The sequence below is a fragment of the Mytilus galloprovincialis genome, chromosome 6 (assembly GCF_965363235.1).
Source record: "Mytilus galloprovincialis chromosome 6, xbMytGall1.hap1.1, whole genome shotgun sequence".
NCBI lineage: Eukaryota > Metazoa > Mollusca > Bivalvia > Mytilida > Mytilidae > Mytilus > Mytilus galloprovincialis.
In genome coordinates, this window is record NC_134843.1 from 15,823,568 (window position 1) to 15,848,243 (window position 24,676).

General features: G+C 33.4%; 1 protein-coding gene across 2 annotated transcripts; it reads left to right on the forward strand.

Moving 5' to 3' along the window:
- Nucleotides 1–4: 4 nt before the first annotated feature.
- On the forward strand, nucleotides 5–24,352 carry LOC143079053 (conserved oligomeric Golgi complex subunit 8-like). Of its 2 annotated transcripts, XM_076254198.1 has the most exons (14): nucleotides 5–117; nucleotides 2,702–2,773; nucleotides 5,522–5,646; nucleotides 6,230–6,333; nucleotides 6,988–7,159; nucleotides 8,352–8,513; nucleotides 9,415–9,466; nucleotides 18,157–18,320; nucleotides 19,026–19,225; nucleotides 21,783–21,861; nucleotides 22,531–22,715; nucleotides 23,253–23,421; nucleotides 23,732–24,065; nucleotides 24,132–24,352. In XM_076254198.1, exons 1-14 carry the CDS (start codon nucleotides 9–11, stop codon nucleotides 24,218–24,220), a joined length of 2,016 nt encoding a protein of 671 aa, XP_076110313.1. In that variant the 5' UTR covers nucleotides 5–8; the 3' UTR covers nucleotides 24,221–24,352. The 2 variants fall into 2 exon arrangements, with proteins under 2 accessions (XP_076110313.1, XP_076110312.1); XM_076254197.1 differs by having other exon boundaries at nucleotides 23,732–24,352.
- Nucleotides 24,353–24,676: the final 324 nt, after the last annotated feature.

Here is a 24,676-nt window from a genome sequence, read left to right on the forward strand (position 1 = left end):
TTTAAACAATGGAAAATTTTAAGCAATGCAAGATTAATGATGACATTGATCAAGCAAAAATGACAGACGTGGAAGACGAAAATATTCTGACATCTATATTCAAGGAATCTTTCCCAGGTTTTAATTTCTCTATTACCTTAAGAATAAAAGAAAACATCAAATATTCATAATTAGAAATTTTCCTTTAAAAATCAGCATTAAATTAGCAGTGTCCCCGTGCACAACAAATTCAATTTGACCTGTCCTGTTGTTTTTCTTTTTCGATGGTTTTTGCAAGGCTATACACATCCCTGGTTTTACTAGTCAATCATTTAGTTGAGGATGCATAAATCATAGAAGGCAAGGTGCTGCCTGATTAACTCCCAGACTTTTATATTTATAATGGGATTTTGCATGTTTTTTTAAAAGGCAGTGTCTGCGTGTACCCGCATGCAGGTAGGAATAGCGAAATTGCCGTTCGTAGGCTACGCGTACCTACATCCGGTTTTACAATAAAATGACATCGGATCGTGAATTAAACGTGAAATATATACAGAAATTGTCGCAATTAGTGAATAAATTTAATCAACTACTTTGAAAACATTTATATATAGGTATAAGTGAACAGTTTTCTCGGTTAATAAATATTCTTAAAATGGGAAAAGATTGATATACATGTGGGGCAGACATTTTAAAGTTATCATGAATTGGAACAATTTGTTCAAAAGTATCAGTCGGTGAATTTTATGCAATTGTATATAAAAACAAACTCGGAGTCAATTGCAGCTGCACAAAAAAAAGAACTGGAAACACAAAAAATAAAGAGTTTACAGGGACTGTAGATTTCATTTTCAATCAGTGTGCATTTAATTTGCTAGGTTTATTATGTATTATTAACTAATAAATACAATTCAAAATATTATTTGTCATAATCTTCAGTCGTTCTACTCAAAATCCCCATATTATCGATAATTTCTGTATACATATTTCACGTTTAATTCCCGATCCGATGGCATTTTATTATAAAACCGGATGTGGGTACGTGCAGCCTAGGAATGTCAATTTGACTATTCGTACCCGCATGCGGGTACGCGCAGACACTGCCTTTTAAAAAACAGTGACTGAGTCAGTTGTTGGCATGACACGGGTAATTATGTTCTTCTCATATATTTTATGATAGTATGATACTAAACCCCTAACAGGAGGGATTGTGCCTGATATTCATTTGATGAAGACATAATCTTTCAATCATTTTAATTGAGGTCTGGAGCAGGCATGTCAGTTAACTGCTAGTAGTCTGTCTGTCTGTTGTTATTTATGTATTATTGTCATTTTGTTTATTTTCTTTTGTTACATCTTCTGACATCTGACTCAGACTTCTCTTGAACTGATGTGGGTATTGTTATGCGTTTACTTTTCTACATTGGCTAGAGGTACATGTATAGGGGGAGGGTTGAAATCTCACAAACATGTTTAACCCTGCCGCAATTTTGCGCCTGTTCCAAGTCAGGAGCATCTGGCCTTTGTTAGTCTTATATGATTTTTCTCGCTACATTGAAGACCCATTGGTGGCCTTCTGCTGTTGACTGCTCTATGGTCGGGTTTTTGTCGCTTTGACTCATTCCCCATTTCCTTACTGATTTTTTTTTTTTTTTTTATTTTCATATCGGATATCTGTCCTGGGTGAACCAAGAATTATGTCGCGCTTGAGCTATTGACGTCATGAGACAGCAATCACTTTTCCATTGTGGAATCAGAAATTTTGTATATGGACGTCAAAATTTCAGGGGAACATTTGTGAAGTCTAGAAAATTGGTACTCACTAAAATAAAAAATCCACAGTACTGTCAGTAGGCTATAGCTACTATACACCTTATCGCTATTTGTCCGTCATTACTGTATATCACACATGTTCGGCCAGTCTTCACGCTGAACTGCTAAATCTACAGGCCCGCAGCTCAATTTTTGAAAATATTTAGTTAGATTCTGTTGGCCTGTAGGTCTGATTTTTACAGGCCCGAGAGCAATTTTACCAGCCTGGGCTGCCTGGGCTGCCACTCGTCGTGAAGACTGCTGTTCCTGTAAAATTTTGACGTCATAAAACAAAATATCTGACGCCACAATGAAAAAGTGTTTGTTGTATGTGTCAAAAGTTCAAGCGTCAGGGTCAACCGGGATTAGCGATAAGGTGTATAGGTTTTCATGAACACTAGTTTCTTATCAATTTTGACAATTTTCAGATTATTAGTTCTTGAGTTGTTGGGATTAAATCATAGAAAACTAGGCAACTCTATAATATATCTCATTGTATGAAGGCAAACATTTTTTTTTGGTGTGTTTAAAGGCTATGATGTTGTTGTCGTCATCTGAAGACACATTTGGTTTACGGACAATTTAGTTTAAGTTTATGGATCTCTCCTAAATTTAAAATTTAGTTTAAGTTTATGGATCTCTCTTAAATTTTAAATTTAGTTTAAGTTTATGGATCTCTCCTAAATTTTAATTTTGTTAATCAATACAACAAAAGGAAGGTTGGTATCATTTTCAGGGGTGATGGTCCCAACCGTTTAGATATAAGTTATAGTAAATAAGGGACCCAATGCAAGCATTTTTCTAGTTTCATGACAATAACTTCTGTTTTGATTGTTTGAAATTGTAAATAATCGGTTCATGCACTAATAACATGTTATAGTTAATAATTCTCCATATTTTCTATTTATAGATTCCTGGACAGAGAGTCCTGACTTTATCCATTATTTATCAGAACTAAGTTCATATGGAGTCAGTAAATTATGTAAGTTGTTGTATGAGTAGAAAAGAAGGAGATGTGGTATGATTATCAATGAGGCAACTATTTACCAGGGAACAAGCAATGTAGGAGCTAGCAACCATAGGTCACCATTCAGCCTAAATAAGATAAGATAAGATAATATATTTTTATTCCAATTAAAGGGCCCATGAAGAGCAAAGCAATTTATTATTACAATGATTTTTAACCGGATTTTGTGACAAAAATGTCGGTTATTGATTTGGGGATGTACGGCGGGCGGGCGGTCGGGCGGGCGGGAATCAAATGTTGTCCGTGCATTAACTCATGAACCGTTCAACCAAAGCTTTTAAAATTTTAATATGTTGTTACTGACAACTAAATGAAGGTCAAGTTCAATAATGGCGATTTTGACTTTTACCGTTCAGGAGTTATGGTTCTTGAAAGATTGAAAAATGGAGTTTCCAGTCGTGTCCCTGCATTTACGCATGAACTGTTCTACCTAAGCTTTCCAAATTTTAATATGTTGTTACTGATGACAAAATGGAGATCAAGTCCAATAATGGCGATTTTGACTTTTACCGTTCAGGAGTTATGGTTCTTGAAAGATTGAAAAATGGAGTTTCCAGTCGTGTCCGTACATTTACGCATGAACTGTTCTACCTAAGCTTCCCAAATTTTAATATGTTGTTACTGATGACAAAATGGAGGTCAAGTTTAATAATGACGATTGTGACTTTTACCGTTCAGGAGTTATGGTTCTTGAAAGATTGAAAAATGGTGTTTCCAGTCGTGTTCGTGCATTTACGCATGAACTGTTTTACCAAAGCTTCCCAAATTTTAATATGTTGTTACTGATGACAAAATAGAGGTCAAGTTCAATAATGACGATTTTGACTTTTACCGTTCAGGAGTTATGGTTCTTGAATGATTGAAAAATGGTGTTTCCAGTCGTGTCCGTGCATTTTCTCATGAACCATTCAACCAAAGCTTTTGAAATTTTTATATGTTGTTACTGATGGCAAATTAGAGGTCAAGTTCAATAATGACGATTTTGACTTTTACCGTTCAGGAGTTATGGTTCTTGAAAGATTGTGAAATGGCGTTTCCATTCATGTTGTTGCATTTACTCATGAACCATTCAATCTAAGCTTTTCAAATTTTAAGATGTTGATACTGATGACAAAATGGAGGTCAAATTTGATATTGACGATTTTCACTTTCACCATTCATCAGTAATGGTTCTTGTGATATTGCCAGGACACAAATAAATATTAATAAATCCGGTTTGCTGTCGTTGTGACAGCCTCTTGTTATAATATTTAATTGTTACAATAATGAAACAATAATGACACAAATCATAAACATGAATTTAACTATTTCTAAGATGTTAGTCTGCAACCAGATCAGAGCCATATACATAAAAAGGCATAACAATATATTATTTATTATAAATAATGAGCAAAACCTACACAGCATAGCAAGCTGTAAAAGGTTCTGACATGACAAAATGTAAAACAATGCAAACAAGTTTTTTTTTGTACAAGTTTATTCAGCTAACTGATTGTATTATGTACCTATGCATGACCTATGCACTTCTAATACGTTCAGGTATTTCACATCCAATTTTTTATGGAAATATTCTTTATAAAGCACAAAGGTGTCAGTATTCACCTCAGAAACTTACAAAACCTTTGAATAGACTTATTAAGAAGGGATATAATTACGATACTGTTGTCAAGTCATTAAAGATTGCATACATTTTATTTTGGTGTTAATATTGAGTCCCTGATAAGGTCTTGCATCGGAACTAAACACATTTATTCTAAAAACAGTTGTTGGCATGACAGGGGTTATGTTCTTCTCATATATGTTATGATGGTATGATACTAAACCCCTAACGGGAAGGATTGTGCCTGATGTTCATATGATGAAATCATAATCTTTTAGTCAGTTTAATTGAAGTCTGGAGCTGGCATGTCAGTTAACTGCTAGTAGTCTGTTGTCATTTATGTATTATTGTCATTTTGTTTATTTTCTTTGGTTACATCTTCTGACATCAGACTCAGACTTCTCTTGAACTGAATTTAAATGTGCGTATTGTTATGCGTTTACTTTTCTACATTGGTAAGAGGTATAGGGGGAGGGTTGAGATCTCACAAACATGTTTAACCCCGCCGCATTTTTGCGCCTGTCCCAAGTCAGGAGTCTCTGGTCTTTGTTAGTCTTGTATTATTTTAATTTTAGTTTCTTGTGTACAATTTGGAAATTAGTATGGCGTTCATTATCACTGGACTAGTATATATTTGTTTAGGGGCCAGCTGAAGGACACCTCTGGGTGCAGGAATTTCTCGCTACATTGAAGACCTGTTGGTGACCCTCTGCTGTTGTTTTTTATTTGGTCGGGTTGTTGTATCTTTGACACATTCCCCATTTCCATTCTCAATTTTATGTATTTTCTTATTTAAAGCATGAAATTTTAAACACAACAAACAAAAACAATACACTTATAAATGATCACATCATAGGTCAATGAACTAATTTCTGTTAATTAGATATAGCTTATTTTCAATACTCATTAATATGAGTAGCTGTTGTAATCTTTATATAGATCTTTATGACATGAACATGTACAATGTAAATAAAGACAAATATTCTTTTTATGTTTTTTGTTTTATACTATATAATGAAACACCGTTTACAAATCTCACCTTTAAAATATTTGAAAATGTTAGAATATCTCTATTGTGTTAAATCACTCATTTGGTGTTTCAGCCATGGAGCCTGACAGACTGTCAGATGAAAAGTCACAGATTCTTCAAGAAACTCAGAACTTAGCTTTTACACATTATAAAACATTTATACAAACTGCTGAATGTTCTAGAGAAATATTTGAAGATGTAAGTGTTACTACACCTTAGGCTTATTCATCTATCTGTGGAAAGAAATAATCTTGGAAGTACTGCAATTGATATAAAAAATATATATGATGAATACTATTGACTTTGATTGTTTTTGGTGGAATTTTTTGACAGAATGAAAAAAAGAAACTTGTTTTTATCTCATTGGATATACATAATGGTTCAATAGTAACAGGTGTTTTGTACAAATATAACATATCTAGTTTGTACTTTTGTTGAAAAATTGTTTGATAATGTTTTTATGGTTTGATCTTGACCTCACTTTCATGCTATATTGTCTATTACTAGGATAATGATAAGTAGAGATTAATGCCTTGTAATTTTAAACATCTTCCAATCAGCAATGTTTCAATAAAAATGAGATTGGAAATGGGGAATATTTCAAAGAAACAACAACCCAACCAAAGAGCAGACAACAGCCAAAGGCTACCAATAGGTCTTCAACGCAGTGAGAAAATCCCACACCCAAAGGAGGTTCTTAGCTGGCCTCTAAATAAAATTGTGTTCGCAAAAATTCTAGTTCGATGAAAATGGACGTCATTAGAATGTTTTTGATTTGTAGTTCCAGATCATAGAGAAACATGTGGACAATTTACTACAGAACTTACCTAGCTTGTCTGAGGAATGTGAAGTGGTTACAAAACAAGCACAAGAAATTAATTCCAGGTAAAATCTAAAATGTTTCCATAGGATTGTTTTAATGCCACACTTACAATAGTAGGGAGTGGTTTTTAAACAAGTACAAGAAATTAATTCCAGTTAAAATCTATAACATCTTTCCATAGCATTGTTTTAATGCCTTACATACAATAGTACAGGGTATATTGTGTATCTGTCTGTTATTTCATTAGGGAGCAACCATTTAACTTCAAGAGAGGGGGTGTGGTTTTTTGTCTGTGAGTCTGAGCCAAAAAACCATAACCCAAATTAAATGGCTGTTCCCTTATTATATCAGGACAATCACACATTAGGTTAAAGTTTTCGTTAAAAGTACATTTCCATGGAATGGTGGTCACACTATCATAAACTCAGGACACATATTCATTCCAATGTGATCTTTTTCAAAACATACCTAATTAGGATTTTGGAAAAGATTTCATGGTTAACTGAACATGACAATTTGCTATTGTGTGGTGCATGGTGTCCAAAACATGCCAAAACACCAGTTCTAGGAGGAAGACCTCTTCTTCCTTTAAAAATTTAAAACCTCCCTCCTTTGACCTGTCACCTAAGAGGAAGGTTAAAAATTTTCCTCTTTGACATAAATTCATCCTATTTTTACCCCCATTCATAATTATTAATTTTCTTTCCTATTTTAAGTCGAAGGATGAATAATTTGACCCTACAGAGACACACCCAATTATTAGAGGTGCTAGAAATTCCTCAGCTTATGGATACTTGTGTCAGGAATGGTTATTTTGAAGAGGCTCTTGAACTTGCAGCCCACGTCAAGAGACTGGAAAAGAAACATTCCACAATATCTGTGATAAATGTAAGTAATTGTTTCCATGGTTATTAAGGTTAAATGTATCTACTGTTATTATGTATTTTGAGCTCATCTGTATAGATGGGGCCAAGGGCCAAGTGAGCTTTTCTTACCACTTGGCATCCGTCGTCCACCATCGTGATCTGTTAACTATTACTAAAATCTGCAAATTGGTCACAATCATCATTTGGGTTTCTAGTTTTAAAAATGTGTCTGATTACATGGCCTGTTAACAAATATGGCATTATGGCTAAAAATTAACATAGGGGTAAAAAGAGAAAATCTGACAATTGCAAAATTTTTTTAAATGTTGAGCTCTACCAATTGTTCATATACATGGAAACAGTCAGAGGACTTTTTAGCTCACCTGGCCCAAAGGAATTTTAAGGAAATTTTGCCGTTATGATTATTATCTTAAATATTAATATAAATAGAGATAAACTGTAAACAGCAATAACCTTCAGGAAAGTAAGATCTACTAATAAGTCAATATGACCAAAATGGTCAAGTGACCCCATAGGGAGTTATTGCCCTTTATAGTCAATTTTTTTAAACAATTTTTACAAATTTTGTAAATTTTTGTACATTCTTAAAAATTATTTTTCCACGGTAATTTCTGGGCCAAGTTCATTATAGATAGAGATAGTTGTAAGCAGCAAGAATGTTCAGTAAAGTAAGATCTACAAACAGTAACACAGCACCATCACCAAAACACAATTTTCTAAGAATCCATCTGTGTCCTTTGTTTAATATACACATAGACCAAGGTGAGCAACACAGGCTCTTTAGAGCCTCTAGTTTAGGAGTTATTGCCTTTAACTGATAAATTTTATCATTTGATTTTTCATTTTTGTCTAGAAAACTATAACAGATACATAGAAACCAAAAAATAGAAAAAAAAATATTAGCAAAACAAGTTTTACAAATTAGTATTGCAGGGTTGAATCTGTTAGTCAACCCCTTATTAAAGTTATTGCCCTTTGATGACAATTTTACCAAATTTTGGGGTTATTAACTGCTATGGCCTCAAAAATTCTTCATGCATTAATATCACAAACGAATATTAACAATTCAAGGAATATGAATTATAAGGTCACCCTTAGTACTTGGTTTTACATGCCAACAACAAGAAGACAACCAGACAGTTGAAACTTAGGGAATGACGAGTGTTGATTTTCTGTTGTTTTATTTTTTACAGAATATAGTTAATGAAGTTAAGAATTCTACACAGCTAATGTTGAACCATCTGATACAGCAGCTAAGGACTAATGTACAGCTACCAGCTTGTCTACGTGTTATAGGATATCTTAGACGTATGGATGTCTTTACAGAGGCAGAGCTCAGGATCAAATTTTTACAGGTTTGCTTAATCATTTATAACTATATAATTCTCCGTATCCAAATCTAATGCATTTTTGGTAAAATTCCCAAAAGCGTACACCAAAACTGTACATGTGTAATAGGCTGACAACGTCCCAGAAAATTGAAATTCTACCAACAATTTGATTATTTTTTTTCAATTTGGGCTACACACAATGAGATTACCCATAGTTCTTCAGATTTCGAAATGGCCATAGTTAACGTCTATCTTGGTTAAAGGAAGATATTGAGACTTAGAAATAAAAGTAAAATAGGATTTATTTCAAACTTTCAATTCATAGAAAATCACAACACAACTATTACCATATTCATAATCAAGATGGTTAAAATCTCAAAATTTTCACACCTCAAAAGTCATAAGAGAGTTATGTTTTAAGTTATATAAATCATGCTTTAATTGATGATTATTGTGGGGACGATATCTTATAATATAACTCTGATAAAATACACAACAGCCTTATAGAATGACGTTTACTAGTTAGTATGAAAAAGATAAGGTAACGTGGCCGTTGTGATGTCGACCTTGGTTACAATGTTTCTTCCGAGACGTTGCCGGTCCCGCGGTCTTCTACACAATTATAAAGACAGAACATTTATTAATGTTACAGGTTGGTTTTATTTCATGTATTTACACAGTTTGTGTGAGAGGAGCTGATGTTGATTGAATTTAGACTTAACTTTTATACATTGTTTCTTGTTACTTTAGCTATCATATATTCTTTTGTGTAATATGAGTACTTTGAAATCTAGTCATACATTTTTATAAAGTTGCTGAAACACTAAATTTACAGCTTAAACTTTTGATATGTAGATATAATATCCTAGATTTAAAATATACGCTTATTGTAGAAAACAATACAGTTTTGTGTTGTGTATTTCAGGCAAGAGATTCATGGTTCCAGGGCATTCTTCGTGCACTACCCAAAGATGATCGTATGTAATAATTTAACATGCTATGAAAATAATATTTTTTGGAGAACTAATTTTCATAAACTTCATGGTCCACTTTACCATTTAACTATTAAACACTTTCATTATAAACCATTCTTAACCTGATTTTTGTGACAAAAATGTCGGTTATTGATTTGGGGATGTACGGCGGGCTGCAGGGCGGGCGGCAATCAAATGTTGTCCGTGCATTAACTCATGAACCATTCAACCAAAGCTTTTAAAATTTTAATATGTTGTTACTGACAACTAAATGAAGGTCAAGTTCAATAATGGCGATTTTGACTTTTACCGTTCAGGAGTAATGGTTCTTGAAAGATTGAAAAATGGAGTTTCCAGTCGTGTCCGTGCATTTACGCATGAACTGTTCTACCAAAGCTTCCCAAATTTTACTATGTTGTTACTGATGACAAAATGGAGGTTAAGTTCAATAATGACATTTTGACTTTTACCGTTCAGGAGTTATGGTTCTTGAAAGATTGAAAAATGAAGTTTCCAGTTGTGTCCGTGCATTTACGCATGAACTGTTCTACCAAAGCTTCCCAAATTTTAATATGTTGTTACTGATGACAAAATAGAGGTCAAGTTAAATAATGACGATTTTGACTTTTACTGTTCAGGAGTTATGGTTCTTGAATGATTGAAAAATGGTGTTTCCAGTCTTGTCCGTGCATTTTCTCATGAACCATTCAACCAAAGCTTTTGAAATTTTTATATGTTGTTACTGATGACAAAATGGAGGTCAAGTTCAATAATGACGATTTTGACTTTTACCGTTCAGGAGTTATGGTTCTTGAAAGATTGAAAAATGGAGTTTCCAGTCGTGTCCGTGCATTTACGCATGAACTGTTCTACCAAAGCTTCCCAAATTTCATTATGTTGTTACTGATGACAAAATAGAGGTCAAGTTTATAAAAGACGATTTTGACTTTTACCGTTTAGGAGTTATAGTTCTTGAAAGATTGAAAAATGGTGTTTCCAGTCGTGTCCGTGCATTTTCTCATGAACCATTCAACCAAAGCTTTTGAAATTTTTATATGTTGTTACTGATGGCAAAATAGAGGTCAAGTTCAATAATGACGATTTTGACTTTTACCGTTCAGGAGTTATGGTTCTTGAAAGATTGTAAAATGGCGTTTCCATTCACGTTGTTGCATTTACTCATGAACCATTCAATCTAAGCTTTTCAAATTTTAATATGTTGATACTGATGACAAAATGGAGGTCAAATTTGATATGGACGATTTTCACTTTCACCATTCATCAGTAATGATTCTTGTGATATTGCCAGGACACAAATAAATATTAATAAATCCGGTTTGCTGTCGTTGTGACAGCCTCTTGTTATCCATGAAATACTTTTATGCCCCACCTACGATAGTAGAGGGGCATTATGTTTTCTGGTCTGTGCGTCCGTTCATCCGTCCGTCTGTCCCGCTTCAGGTTAAAGTTTTTGGTCAAGGTAGTTTTTGATGAAGCTGAAGTCCAATCAACTTCAAACTTAGTATACATGTTCCTTATGATATGATCTTTCTTATTTTACAGCCAAATTAAACTTTTGACCCCAATTTTACGGTCCACTGAACATAGAAAATGAAAGTGTGAGTTTCAGGTTAAAGTTTTTGGTCAAGGTAGTTTCTGATGAAGCTGAAGTCCAATCAACTTGAAACTTAGTACACATGTTCCTTATGATATGATCTTTCTAATTTTACAGTCAAGTTAAATTGTTGACCCCAATTTTATGGTCCACTGAACATAGAAAATGAAAGTGGGAGTTTCAGGTTAAAGTTTTTGGTCAAGGTAGTTTTTGATGAAGTTGAAGTCCAATCAACTTGAAACTTAGTACACATGTTCCCTATGGTGTGATCTTTCTAATTTAATGCCAAATTAGATTTTTACCCAATTTCACGGTCCATTGAACATGTAAAATAATAGTGCGAGTGGGGCATCCGTGTACTTTGGACACTTTCTTGTTTATTTTGAACAAATGATTTTCATGCCCTCGCAAAGGGCATTAAGTTTTACCCTTGTCCGTCTGTACGGAATTCTGTATGTCCCAAAGTTCTCCATTCTCTAACTTCAGTTTGCCTTGAACAAATGTTATGAAACTTGTACACAATGCTTATTACCACAAAACACTGATCAATTTTTGATTTTGATGGCATAACTTTAAACATTTTAGAGTTATGCCCCTTCACAAATGGTAAAGATGCTAAATTTTCCATTTCTGTTCTCTGACTTTGGTTTGCCTCATTCAAATCAGGGATCTCCATGGAGGAAAATTGAACGATGGAGGAACTTTCACCATTACAAACCGTGTCTATGCTGTACAGTGTAGCACGATCAGAAGTATTTTATCCCTCCATACAAGAAATGGTGAACATGCTAACTCATTGCTTATTTAAATTATATTTATTTGAATTTTCATTATAGAATTAGAAGTATCAATATTTTCATTTATTGCCGTTTTTAACCATTCAAATGCCAAGTCTTCATGGTCCCCCCTTAGTCGAGAATGACCAAAAGCTGTCATGAAGGTCCCCATGTAGATTTCTTGTATTTTTGGTAATTGTTATGGGGGTTAAAAATCATATGATGTGGAGCTTATTTTTCATGGACACTGTCAAATTCAGAACCCATTACCGGTATGGCTGATTTGCAGCAACAACAAAACGATTCATACGGGTTATGTAAAAGGTTAAAGAGATTTGTAAAGCAAACGTTGACAAATGAAAAGGTTTTTAATGACTTTATCCGGATAATTGATGCTGTGCAATATGCATCTTTCGAGTCTGAATAGAAACCGGAAATGCGGATGTATCAATTTGATTGTGATATACGAAATGAATTCGGTACTACGATACGATATTTCTTTACAGGAAATATTTCAGTTTTTACTTTTAAACTTTTAAAGTAATTCTAAATTAGCAGTACAGCAGTACTCGAGTTATTTTCGATGAAATAATATTTACTGTTTTGCATCTTATTTTGTACTTCTTAAAAAAGGGGGATGCTGATTGCGTAAGTCAAAATAAAGCACGTGTTCGACTTATTAAACTGTTTTCTTTGTAACTGGATTATTAATTAATTTATTTAATCTAAATTATCATAATCATTTGCTGAAACTTAGTTGATTAATTCGACAAATGGATCGTCTATCCTCAGATAATATTCTCCTGTCTGGTTTGTTGATCTACCTGTACAAGCTCAGGTACAAGTGATTAGCGATCTTAATCCAGATATCCCTCAGGCATTAGAACTGTATTGGATTATAACATAAAAAGGCCTAAGGGTTATGCAATTACATGCATTTGATTATAATTGATAAAAAAAAAATGGCGTCAGGCTACAAAATACGATGAAGTTTTGAACGATGGCGGAAGACAATTTAACGATGGTGCAAGACAATTTAACGATGGTGCGAGTCATTTGACGATGGCGCAAGACATTTGAACGATGGCGGGGCGCCATCATTAAACAGGCCATGGAGATCCCTGCAAATGCAATGATACTTATAAACATTGGGTATCACAACAAAATACAGATCAAGTTTGAATTTTGGGGCTTCACTTTAACTGTTCTAGAGTTATGTCCTTTACAAATGAAAAAGTTCCTGAACCTTTTATTTTCAGTTCTCTAACTTCAGTGTTTGCCTCAACCAAATGCAATGAAACTTATACACAATGCTTATTATCACTAAAAACAGATCAGGTATGAATTTTTTGGGCGTCATTTAAACCGTTCTATAGTTATGCCCTAAAAAACAGAAAAAATGTTTCTGTTCTTTCACTTTTGTTTGCCTCAACCAAATGCTATGAAGCTTGTACACAATGCTTATTACCACCAAATACAGATCAAGTTTGAATTTTTGGGTTGTTACTAAATTTCCTATAGTTTTGCCCCTTTCTGTTCTCTAAATTAAGTTTGGCTCAACCAAATTTTATGAAGCTTACACACAATACTTATTACCACAAAACTCAGATCAATACAAATTTGGGTAGGGTTACTTTTACTGTTCTTCAGTTATGTCCCCTAATTGTTTTATATGAACGGGTAACATCTGTGTCCCATTGACACATTCCCCATTTATTTTTCATGGAATAAGACATGGATATAAAACTATAGAAATAATGCATATGTTAAAAATTCAGTTTCCAGATTCAATTTTAAGACTGTTGTCTTGTTGTCATGTGAAAGCTATATCATAATATGTAATCACTTCCAATTTTGTGCTTAGAGGTTGCACTTTGTAAATACAGCTGTTTCTCAAAACACGCCTCTTTTGGGGAGTAATAGAATATTCATAGAAAATTAATTTTGTTAACATACTGGTTCCCAGTTATGCTCTCTGTGTTCCATATCGCAGAGACCGAACTTGGGAATGTTACCAGTAAATAAACACGTGCATATTGTTTACATTGAAATCTGTGGTAACCTTTCATTCGAGGTAGGGGTAGTTAAGAAAATTAGTGTAAGTTTAAACTCTGAGAAGTTCAGGGCATATAAACGTTGAAAATATGCCGCACAGCCCTATATTTTGACCTTTGAAAAAAATTGTGGTGCATATGAACTTTCAATTCTAGGATAAGATTTTTTTCAAAACTTCATAGTAAAAGTGGTACAGTTTAAGCCGTAAAAGGAGTTCCTATGGGAAATTGCATTGTCAATATTTACAGAAATGCAACCTATATAGGATGAAAAAGGGGAACATTCAGAATTAAACCAAATTTGCTTTATTTCACAGATTTTAAAGAAATTAACTCAAATAAGAAGTTTTATAAATATTTAATGAAGATTGATACACCACTGGGTCGATGCCACTGCTGGTGGACGTTTCGTCCCCGAGGGTGTCGCCAGCCCAGTAGTCAACACTTCGGTGTTGACATGAATATCAATTGTGTGGTCATTTTTATAAATTTCCTGTTTACAAAACTTTGAATTTTTCGAAAAAACTAAGGATTTTCTTGTTCCGGGCATAGATTACCTTAGTATTATTTGGCTCAACTTTTTGGAATTTTGGATCCTCAATGCTCTTCAACTTTGTACTGGTTTGGTTGTTTGAATGTTTTGATATGAGCGTCACTGGTGAGTCTTGTGTGGACGAGGCGCGCGTCTGGCGTGCTGGATTATAATCCTGGTGCCTTTAATGACTGTTGGCACCACTGGGTCGATGCCACTGCTGGTGGACTTTCGTCCCCGAGGGTGTCGCCAGCCCAGTAGTCAACACTTCGGTGTTGACATGAATATCAATTGTGTGGTCATTTTTATAAATTTCCTGTTTACAAAACTTTGAATTTTTCGAAAAAACTAAGGATTTTCTTGTTCCGGGCATAGATTACCTTAGTATTATTTGGCTCAACTTTTTGGAATTTTGGATCCTCAGTGCTCTTCAACTTTGTACTGGTTTGGTTGTTTGAATGTTTTGATATGAGCGTCACTGGTGAGTCTTGTGTGGACGAGGCGCGCGTCTGGCTTGCTGGATTATAATCCTGGTGCCTTTGATGACTGTTGGCACCACTGGGTCGATGCCACTGCTGGTGGATGTTTCGTCCCCGAGGGTGTCGCCAGCCCAGGAGTCAACACTTCGGTGTTGACATGAATATCAATTGTGTGGTCATTTTTAACCGGATTTTTGTGACAAAAATGTCGGTTATTGATTTGGGGATGTACGGCGGGCGGCCGGGCGGGCGGGCGGGCGGGCGGCAATCAAATGTTGTCCGTGCATTAACTCATGAACCGTTCAACCAAAGCTTTTAAAATTTTAAAATGTTATTCCTGACAACTATACGAAGGTCAAGTTCAATAATGGCGATTTTGACTTTTACCGTTCAGGAGTTATGGTTCTTGAAAGATTGAAAAATGCAGTTGTCCGTGCATTTACGCATGAACTGTTCTACCAAAGCTTCCCAAATTTTAATATGTTGTTACTAATGAAAGAATGGAGGTCAAGTTCAATAATGACGAATTTGACTTTTATCGTTCAGGAGTTATGGTTCTTGAAAGATTGAAAAATGGAGTTTCCAGTCGTGTCCGTGCATTTATGCATGAACTGTTCTTCCAAAGCTTCCGAAATTTTAATATGCTGTTACTGATGACAAAATGGAGGTCAAGTTCAATAATGACGATTTTGACTTTTACCGTTCAGGAGTTATGGTTCTTGAAAGATTGAAAAATGGTTTTTCCCGTCGTGTCCGTGCATTTTCTCATGAACCATTCAACCAAAGCTTTTGAAATTTTAATATGTTGTTACTGATGACAAAATAGAGGTCAAGTTCAATAATGACGATTTTGACTTTTACCGTTCAGGAGTTATGGTTCTTGAAAGATCGTAAAATGGCGTTTCCATTCAGGTTGTTGCATTTACTCATGAACCATTCAATCTAAGCTTTTCAAATTTTAATATGTTGATACTGATGACAAAATGGAGGTCAAATTTGATATTGACGATTTTCACTTTCACCATTCATCAGTAATGCCAGGACACAAATTAATGTTAATAAATCCGGTTTGCTGTCGTTGTGACAGCCTCTTGTTATAAATTTCCTGTTTACAAAACTTTGAATTTTTCGAAAAAACTAAGGATTTTCTTGTTCCGGGCATAGATTACCTAAGTATTATTTGGCTCAACTTTTTGGAATTTTGGATCCTCAATGCTCTTCAACTTTGTACTGGTTTGGTTGTTTGAATGTTTTGATATGAGCGTCACTGGTGAGTCTTGTGTGGACGAGGCGAGCGTCTGGCGTGCTGGATTATAATCCTGGTGCCTTTGATGACTGTTGATAGAATCCTGGGCCTTAAATATGATGACTCAGCATAAATTCACAGTTTACAGTATGCATAGTTTACTTAAAGTCCTGGATACAAAATTGAATCATAATATTTGCATATTTGTAAGTTAAATTGTTAAGAAGTGCTTATATTTACTCTTCGCAGTCATTGAAACTCATAGATCCTTCCTGAATATTATTTATGGGGTATTTGTGTCCTTTCGATAACCCAAAAGTAAGCCGCAACACCTAAATCTGCATTTTTGTCACCACGGCATAATAAATACAAGCTAGAAAAACAAAAATATCTCAAGAAAACTTACAATAGTGTGTTCTATCCTGAATATGTACTAAATATTCTAAATTGCTAGAAACAGCAGAATGATTTAGGAAATTTCAGGCCCCAGGGGCAAAAAACATAGAAAATTGCCTACCCCCTGGGTCATAAAACAAATAATTTAACTTGTAAATGCTATGATTTTATGATTTTAAAGTTCTTGATATAGAAAGCAATAACTATGCTTGGAAGTTATGCAAAAATCAGATGTTAGCAGTCATCTATACAACATTTTAAGTGAATTTATATCTCAGACTGGTATCTGCATGCATACAACTATTGCAAATATGGCTTTGTTTGAACATTTCTATTATATATAGTAGCTAAATTGTGTCAGATATATGGTTACAGATGATACTGATGTGACAAGAATTTTAAATTGACCATTTGAGGCAGAAAATGTGTTCTTTAATTGACAAATAGGCATACAGTAACATGTGGACTGGAGATAGAGGTTGGATTGGATACTTTATATAATCTTGAATGTTGTAATGATTGATTGCTAAACATTACATTTCTGATATTCTGATATGCTTTCAATATGTTATCAAAACAGTTTTTAACAGGTTCTAGGCATTTTTTATCAGAAAATATGCAAATAGGGTAAGCTGGCAATAATTAAAGTCTTGTTTTCAAATTCTTTAAAAAATTGAAACAGGGGAGGGGGTATAAAATGTATAGTAAAGAAAAACTTAGAGTATACACAGTGATTTCTTTAAGACTTTAATTCTGATAAATGAGTATTAATGTGAGAAAAACTGATTTTAGAGAGTTTTCTATTTGAATAAATGTCTGTATAGGTTGCACTTTGTAAATACAGCTGTTTCTCAAAACACGCCTCTTTTGGGGAGTAATAGAATATTCATAGAAAATTAATTTTGTTTACATACTGGTTCCCAGTTATGCTCTCTGTGATCCATATCGCAGAGACCGAACTTGGGAATGTTACCAGTAAATAAACACGTGCATATTGTTTACATTGAAATCTGTGGTAACCTTTCATTCGAGGTAGGGGTAGTTAAGAAAATTAGTGTAAGTTTAAACTCTGAGAAGTTCAGGGCATATAAACGTTGAAAATATGCCGCACAGCCCTATATTTTGACCTTTGAAAAAAAATTGTGGTGCATATGAACTTTCAATTCTAGGATAAGATTTTTTTCAAAACTTCATAGTAAAAGTGGTACAGTTTTAGCCTTAAAAGGAGTTCCTATGGGAAATTGCATTGTCAATATTTACAGAAATGCAACCTAGAAAGGTTAAGAAAGAGAAGGAGATTTATAAATATGCATTACACACTAATCACAGTTCACATCCTTTTGTGTATTTTTACAAAAACATTAACTTTTAAAAGAAAGAATAAGTGTTGGATAATCATATTACAAACCAACTAATTTTTACAAATATGTAAAACTCAGATTTTTCCTTACTTTACTGCATCAAGTGGATTTGAGAATTACAAAATTAACTGGCTGCAAAATGGGCTAGAAAGGGCTAAAGTTTCCGCCAAAATTTGTTGCTTTACAGTAATCTTAAAATATTTTTCATGATAAACAAACAGATTTTTTTTTCAGCCTACACACATATAACGAAGACAATAGAAGCTAGTAGAGTGCACCTTTTTGATATAATAACACAGTACAGAGCTATATTTTCTGATGAGGATCCATTACTAAGTACAGCTAAAGAGGAATCTATTAATGAAGCTGCTTTGTTTCATGGATGGGTTGTTCAGAAGGTTTGTTTTAAATATCGTATTTCTACACACCCCCTCCCCCCCCCCTCAAAAAAAATAATGCATAAACAACAATAAAAGCTATGACTCAAATGAAAGGAGATTTGATAATTATCTATTAGACAGCAACCTTACAATACAAAAAATTCAAAAAAAATCATCATTCAGTCTCAACAACAATCTAATGTATATGCTTGCAGTGAGGAAAAACAGTGAATAAACAAACTGTCAAAAATCTGCTGTTTACACCAAATTTTGCATAAAGAAATAAAATGTTCAGTCATAACTAAAGAAAACCAGTTTCATTATTTCTATCAATAATTTGACTGATGAAAATCAGACTTGACTTGTCATATTCTGAACTTACTAGTCGAATTATGAAGCTGGTTGTAAAGGCTGAGTCAAGTCATTCAAAAGTATTTAAAAAAATGTACTAAAAAAAATTATTTTGTTTTGACCTGTGAATTAGATTATAAAGCATTGAATTTAGTTTTTGGTTTTGTTAGTCAGAACATTGGACTTACCATCCCCATAAATGCTAAGCCTCTGGACTGTCAAAAAAAGTATTGTGAAAACCCTGAATAACTTGAATTTTGCACAGTTTAGGGTATCTGTAATTTAATTTGTACATCAGTTTGCCCAAATATTACAATTTTTGTGTTATATAAATATTGTACCAGGTATGTAACTTAATATTTTTTTGCTCAGGTATCTCAGTTTTTATCAACATTGGAATCAGATTTACAGATAGGAGTAGGTGGACGTTTAGATTCTATCCTGGGACAGTGTATGTACTTTGGCCTGTCTTTTAGTAGAGTTGGTGCTGACTTCAGAGGATTATTGGCCCCTATCTTCCAGAGGGCAGCACTTAATACATTTACATTGGCCTTGACTGAGGCAATTAAAAAGTAAGAACAGTAACATATGAAGATCAATGACATTGTCATATTTAAGTGTCATAAAAAGAATTTTCTCAAATAAATGTAAAACATGTTAAGGACTTAAAGAGATTGTTCTGAGCAACGTTAAAGGGGCTCTAGCTGTCAAATTCATGGTCACTGATTTGAATCAAATTCTCATATTTGATTTATAACAATGTAAAACATTTATCCAAACTATCAAAAGTCTAAAATAAACAGTTTACAGAGCATGGGGTAGATGATATATAGGTTTGTTTCGTGTGTATTTTCCAGATGCCATCTAATTACCTATTGATTTGACCTCAGATGACCATATAAGCGATGTAAACATAAATAAAGATATGAATAGATTAAACCAACATGTGCAATTGGATTTTTATAGGTCTGTTTGATTTTATTGTATAGATTAAAAATAGATGTTTCTCATTGTTTTTAACCGTATAAGAATGATTTTATGTGTATCGAATTAGAAATCAAATGATTTACCGTAATTTCACTTTCATTGTTGACATTCTTTTTTCTTTAAATAACCAGTACATGTACAATGCATGTGTTGTCAATCTCTAGCTAGGGGTAAAATTGAAGTTCACATGAATACGGATTTAAAGAGGTCGACTCATTCACTTCCAAGTGAATTACTAATTATCAATGTTTCTTTGCGTAATTTGACAAAATTGAACCTTTTTGGCTGCAAAAAGCAAATTGTTATTTCACTATTTCACTTTCATTATTGATTGAACAGAAAAAAAACAAACTTTAGATTTTTGTCGAGCCTGCAACTTTTGTTGCAGAAAGCTCGACATTGGGAAAGTGATCCTGCGGCGGCGTTAGCTCACTTCGTAAAAGCTTTATATTTTAGAAGGTGGAAGACCTGGATGCTTCATACTTTGTATATAGATGCTTCATGTTAAGAAGTTTCCGTCAGTCACATGTCCAATGTCCTTGACCTCATTTTCATGGTTCAGTGACCACTTGAAAAAAAAGTTAAAATTTTTTGTAATGTTGAATTCTCTCTTATTATAAGTAATAGGATAACTATATTTGATATGTGCGAACCTTGCAAGGTCCTTGTGTCTGTCAGACAGTTTTCACTTGACCTCGACCTCATTTCATGGATCAGTGAACAAGGTTAAGTTTTGGTGGTCAAGTCCATATCTCAGATGCTATAAGCAATAGGGCTAGTATATTCGGTGTATGGAAGGACTGTAAGGTGTACATGTCCAACTGGCAGGTGTCATCTGACCTTGACCTCATTTTCATGGTTCAGTGGTTATAGTTAAATTTTTGTGTTTTGGTCTGTTTTTCTCATACCATATGCAATAGGTCTACTATATTTGTTGTATGGAATGATTGTTAAGTGAACATGTCTAGCGGGCAGATGTCATGTGACCTTGACCTCATTTTCATGGTTCAGTGGTCAAAGTTAAGTTTTTGAGTTTTGGTCTTTTTATCTAATGCTATATGCCATAGGTCAACTATATTTGGTGTATGGAAAAATTTTATGATCTTTATGTCAGTCGAGCAGGTTTTATTTAACCGTGACCTCATTTTCATGGTTCATTGTACAGTGTTAAGTTTTTGTGTTTTGGTCTATTTTTCTTAAACTATAAGTAATGTATCAACTATATATGTTGTATAGAAATATTGTAAGCTGTACCTGTCTGCCTGGCATGGTTCATCTGACCTGGACCTCTTTTTCAAGGTTCATTGGTCTTTGTTTAGTTATCTTGGTTAATGTTAAGTTTATGTGACAGTTGTAATAAAGCGTAGCTTTATACTTAGGACTATCAACATAATATCAATGATTAGTATAGAAGGCGAGACATTTCAGCGTGTGCACTCTTGTTTATATATCTCGTAGCTAGTGCCCCTTTAAGAGTTCATACAGTTATTTAAACAGATGTGGAAAGAATAAGAAAACTCAAAAGATGATACCTTTGAAAAAAAAATTATATTCTATGGGGGCACCAAGTATTTTATTCGATTCATTAAGTTTTGACAAGGTAAATATCATGCAGCAAAGAAGATCAACTTCTATTGTATGACTATGATTCAAGGCATTTGTAGTTTTATTGATACATTTGTATTACCATTTTTATTATGCCCTACCTACGATAGTAGAGGGGCATTATGTTTTCTTGTCTGTCTATCCTGCTTCAGGTTAAAGTTTTTGGTCAAGATAGATTTTGATGAAACTGACATCCAATCAACTTGGAACTTAGTACACATGTTCCCTATGAAATGATCTTTCTAATTTAAATGCCAAATTAGATTATTAACCCCTTATTTCTCTGTCCACTGAACATTTAAAATGATAGTGCGAGTGGGGCATCCATGTTCTATGGACACATACTTGTTTCAGATAGCTATAAGATGAAAATGTCTTTCACATATATGTATAAATTCCAAAAAAATAACTGCTGTCTTTCCATTATTCTTGTTCAAATCATTTATTAAGATTATGATGGTATATTATTTTGTTTAAATTCATTTATTTATGCATATATTTTATAATTTCCTATCAAATGATTGTGTTATATTTCAGATTTGAGGAAAATATGCAGTCTTATAATCTATTGAATGTGACATCTACCAGTGGTAGTTCTTATACATCAGCCAGCCAGGTAGAACTTTATTTATAATTGTCTCAATTTAAAGGGGAGATCATTATAAGTTGTGTAGAAATGGATAGTTTCATATTTGAGTTATTTCCCTTTTCTTATAAAAATTGATTAAACTTTATGGACATGTGATAAAAAATAAACCAAAGGGACCAATGAGCTTGCACAGCCCACCTGGTATTCCCAGTATTAAAATGTACACCTTGCATAAGAGTTAAATAGGGCATAAATTAAAAAAATTCCAACAAGGAATGATATTTTCAACTACAAAGTCATCAAATACAAGAAAACTTCCCTCTGAAGTATATAGACATAGGAAGATGAGGTTTGAGTGCCAATGAGACAACTCTCCATCCAAGTAACAATTTATAAAAAGTAACCCATTATAGGTCAAGGTATGTAAAGCAGTAAAACAAAATTGTTACTTTTTACAAACCCCATGTATAATAATACAATTTGGCCATAATATAAGGATGAGAGGAGTAAAGGGATTTTTTTTCATAATACTTCAGAGAATAAACATCAAACGAAATCCATATTTATATGAAAATTTCTAACTTAATGAAAATGAACATTAGTTATATTTATCTACTAGCAATAATGTGTTTCCGTAAGCATTATAAACTAACAGTAAAATTTTAAATTGACTTGATTGATATAATTAATTTTCAGGCAGGACAAATGTACCCTCCTAATTTACTATTGGACTTCTATCCCTTGGCTGCCTACTGTAACCATATACTGACAGCCTTTAATGAGTTACGGCTCTGTGCTCCTATATCAATGGCATGTGAAGTATCACAGGCTTTAGAATCATCTCTACAGCAAATCAACAGAATTATACTGGCATTTCACAGGTAATTTGATCCCCATAATTGTAGCACAGTTATGAAGGAAATTTTCTTCACTAAAAAGGTAATTAGGTATTCCTTAATTGTAAAAACATTAATAAGTATAACACAGGTATGAAAAGGATTATTCTACATTAAATTAAATTGAAGAACCTTAAAGTGTATGAATTAATGAAGATTGCAACATTTTAACAAAAACTGTTTACAGGTCAAGTAATTTTCAGTAAAGTTCAGTTTGAAATAAATCTAATGCTATCTGAACAAGCCTCATGTTGAACTATCTCAAGAGAAGAAATATCATAACAAACGTGATGCTGTGGTAGGATATATAATTCTTCATATTGTTATCTATAAGGTTATCAATATATAAAGAGATACTCTTATATAGAATTTTATATTCAAATAAATTTCCAAACAGACAATCAAAGTACATGTATAATTATTTGACTGTTATTTTAAAATTTTAGTCCTAGAAATTTCAATGGTATCATAAAAATATTTTTACATCTATAAATTTATTTATTGATATTTTTTATTTCACAGGGCTGAGGAGACCACATTTGACAAAAAAGAGAAGGATAATTTTGATAATTTTTGTACAGTTTATGTAACAGACTTGGTACCATACCTAAATAAATGTCTGCAGACACTGTTCCCACCAGCTCATCTAGCACAGATACTGGGAGTGTCTATCTTAGAATTTAATAAAATGGTAAGTTTGTATTTTACAAGTTATGTAAAATGTGGATTGTTTTAACTTTGTGTGTATTGATTTAGTTGGTTGGACAAAAGTTTCCATTTTTTTTTATACAAAAATAAAGAATTGTGCAGAATTTTTACAAAGAAAGGCTGAAATTTAATTCCCAAATTGGATATAGTCATCTTGAAAGTTACTTTAAATATAGCAGCATCCAAAATAGTTTAAGGGTCTATTGGTATGCATAACTTAGTTGTTATATCTTATGTACTTTATGTCTGAGTATTTACAACTACTAAAATGTGCTCAATAATTATCGTTTCAGGGCAATTTGGGTATTGTGGATATAACAAAAGTTTTGGCTCCAATAGAGCACCTAATACCAAAACTAGAACCAATTGATACCAGTCCAGTTGTTCAAGAAACTGACAGTAAACCAGTTGATACAAAAAACACAACAGACACCACAAATACTGATCAATTAGATAATGCTACATCAACTAACATAGATATCCAATCAAAACCTTTGTTACATAGTGAAACTCCTGACAAAGTGACCTTCACAACAGGAGGTGAATCAACAGATGAGGAACTAGAAGATACAGTTAATCCCTCAACAGATGCACATACAGTCAAACCAGATTCTTCAACAGATGCACCTACAGTCAAACCAGATTCTTCAACAGATGCACATACAGTCAAACAAGATTCTTCAACAGATGCACCTATAGTCAAACCAGATGAGCCATCAGAAAACACAGATAGTAAAATATCTGCTGATTTGGGAGTAAAACTTGATTTGAAAAAAGACTGAACTTTTTGATATTTCTTTATATGTTTTATGTCTGAATATATCTTAGAAATTTGTATTACCATAGAAGGATAAAAATTACTTTTTTTAAGTTTTCATGCTTCAAAAATTACAAATTAAATGGAAAATTCTCGAGATGGTGGTTATATGTTAAACTATACAAAAAAGTAGGTATTGTGCTACTTTATAGGATGCAGCTGTCGATTCTGACCCTTGTAACATTTATATGGCATTTCTGATAAGCAAGGTTTAAATCAGTTTCTGATTTGTGAGATTATTTTTCATTATAACAAATACAAATTGGTAGACTCATATTTTCTTCCTTCTGAAAGAAAACACACACCTACACAAATTTTTGGTTGATTTTTGGTGTTTTAATGCCATTTTTAAGTACCCCATTTAGACTATTTCGTGGCGGACAGTTTTTATTGGTGGAGGAAGCCAGAGTGGCTGGAGAAG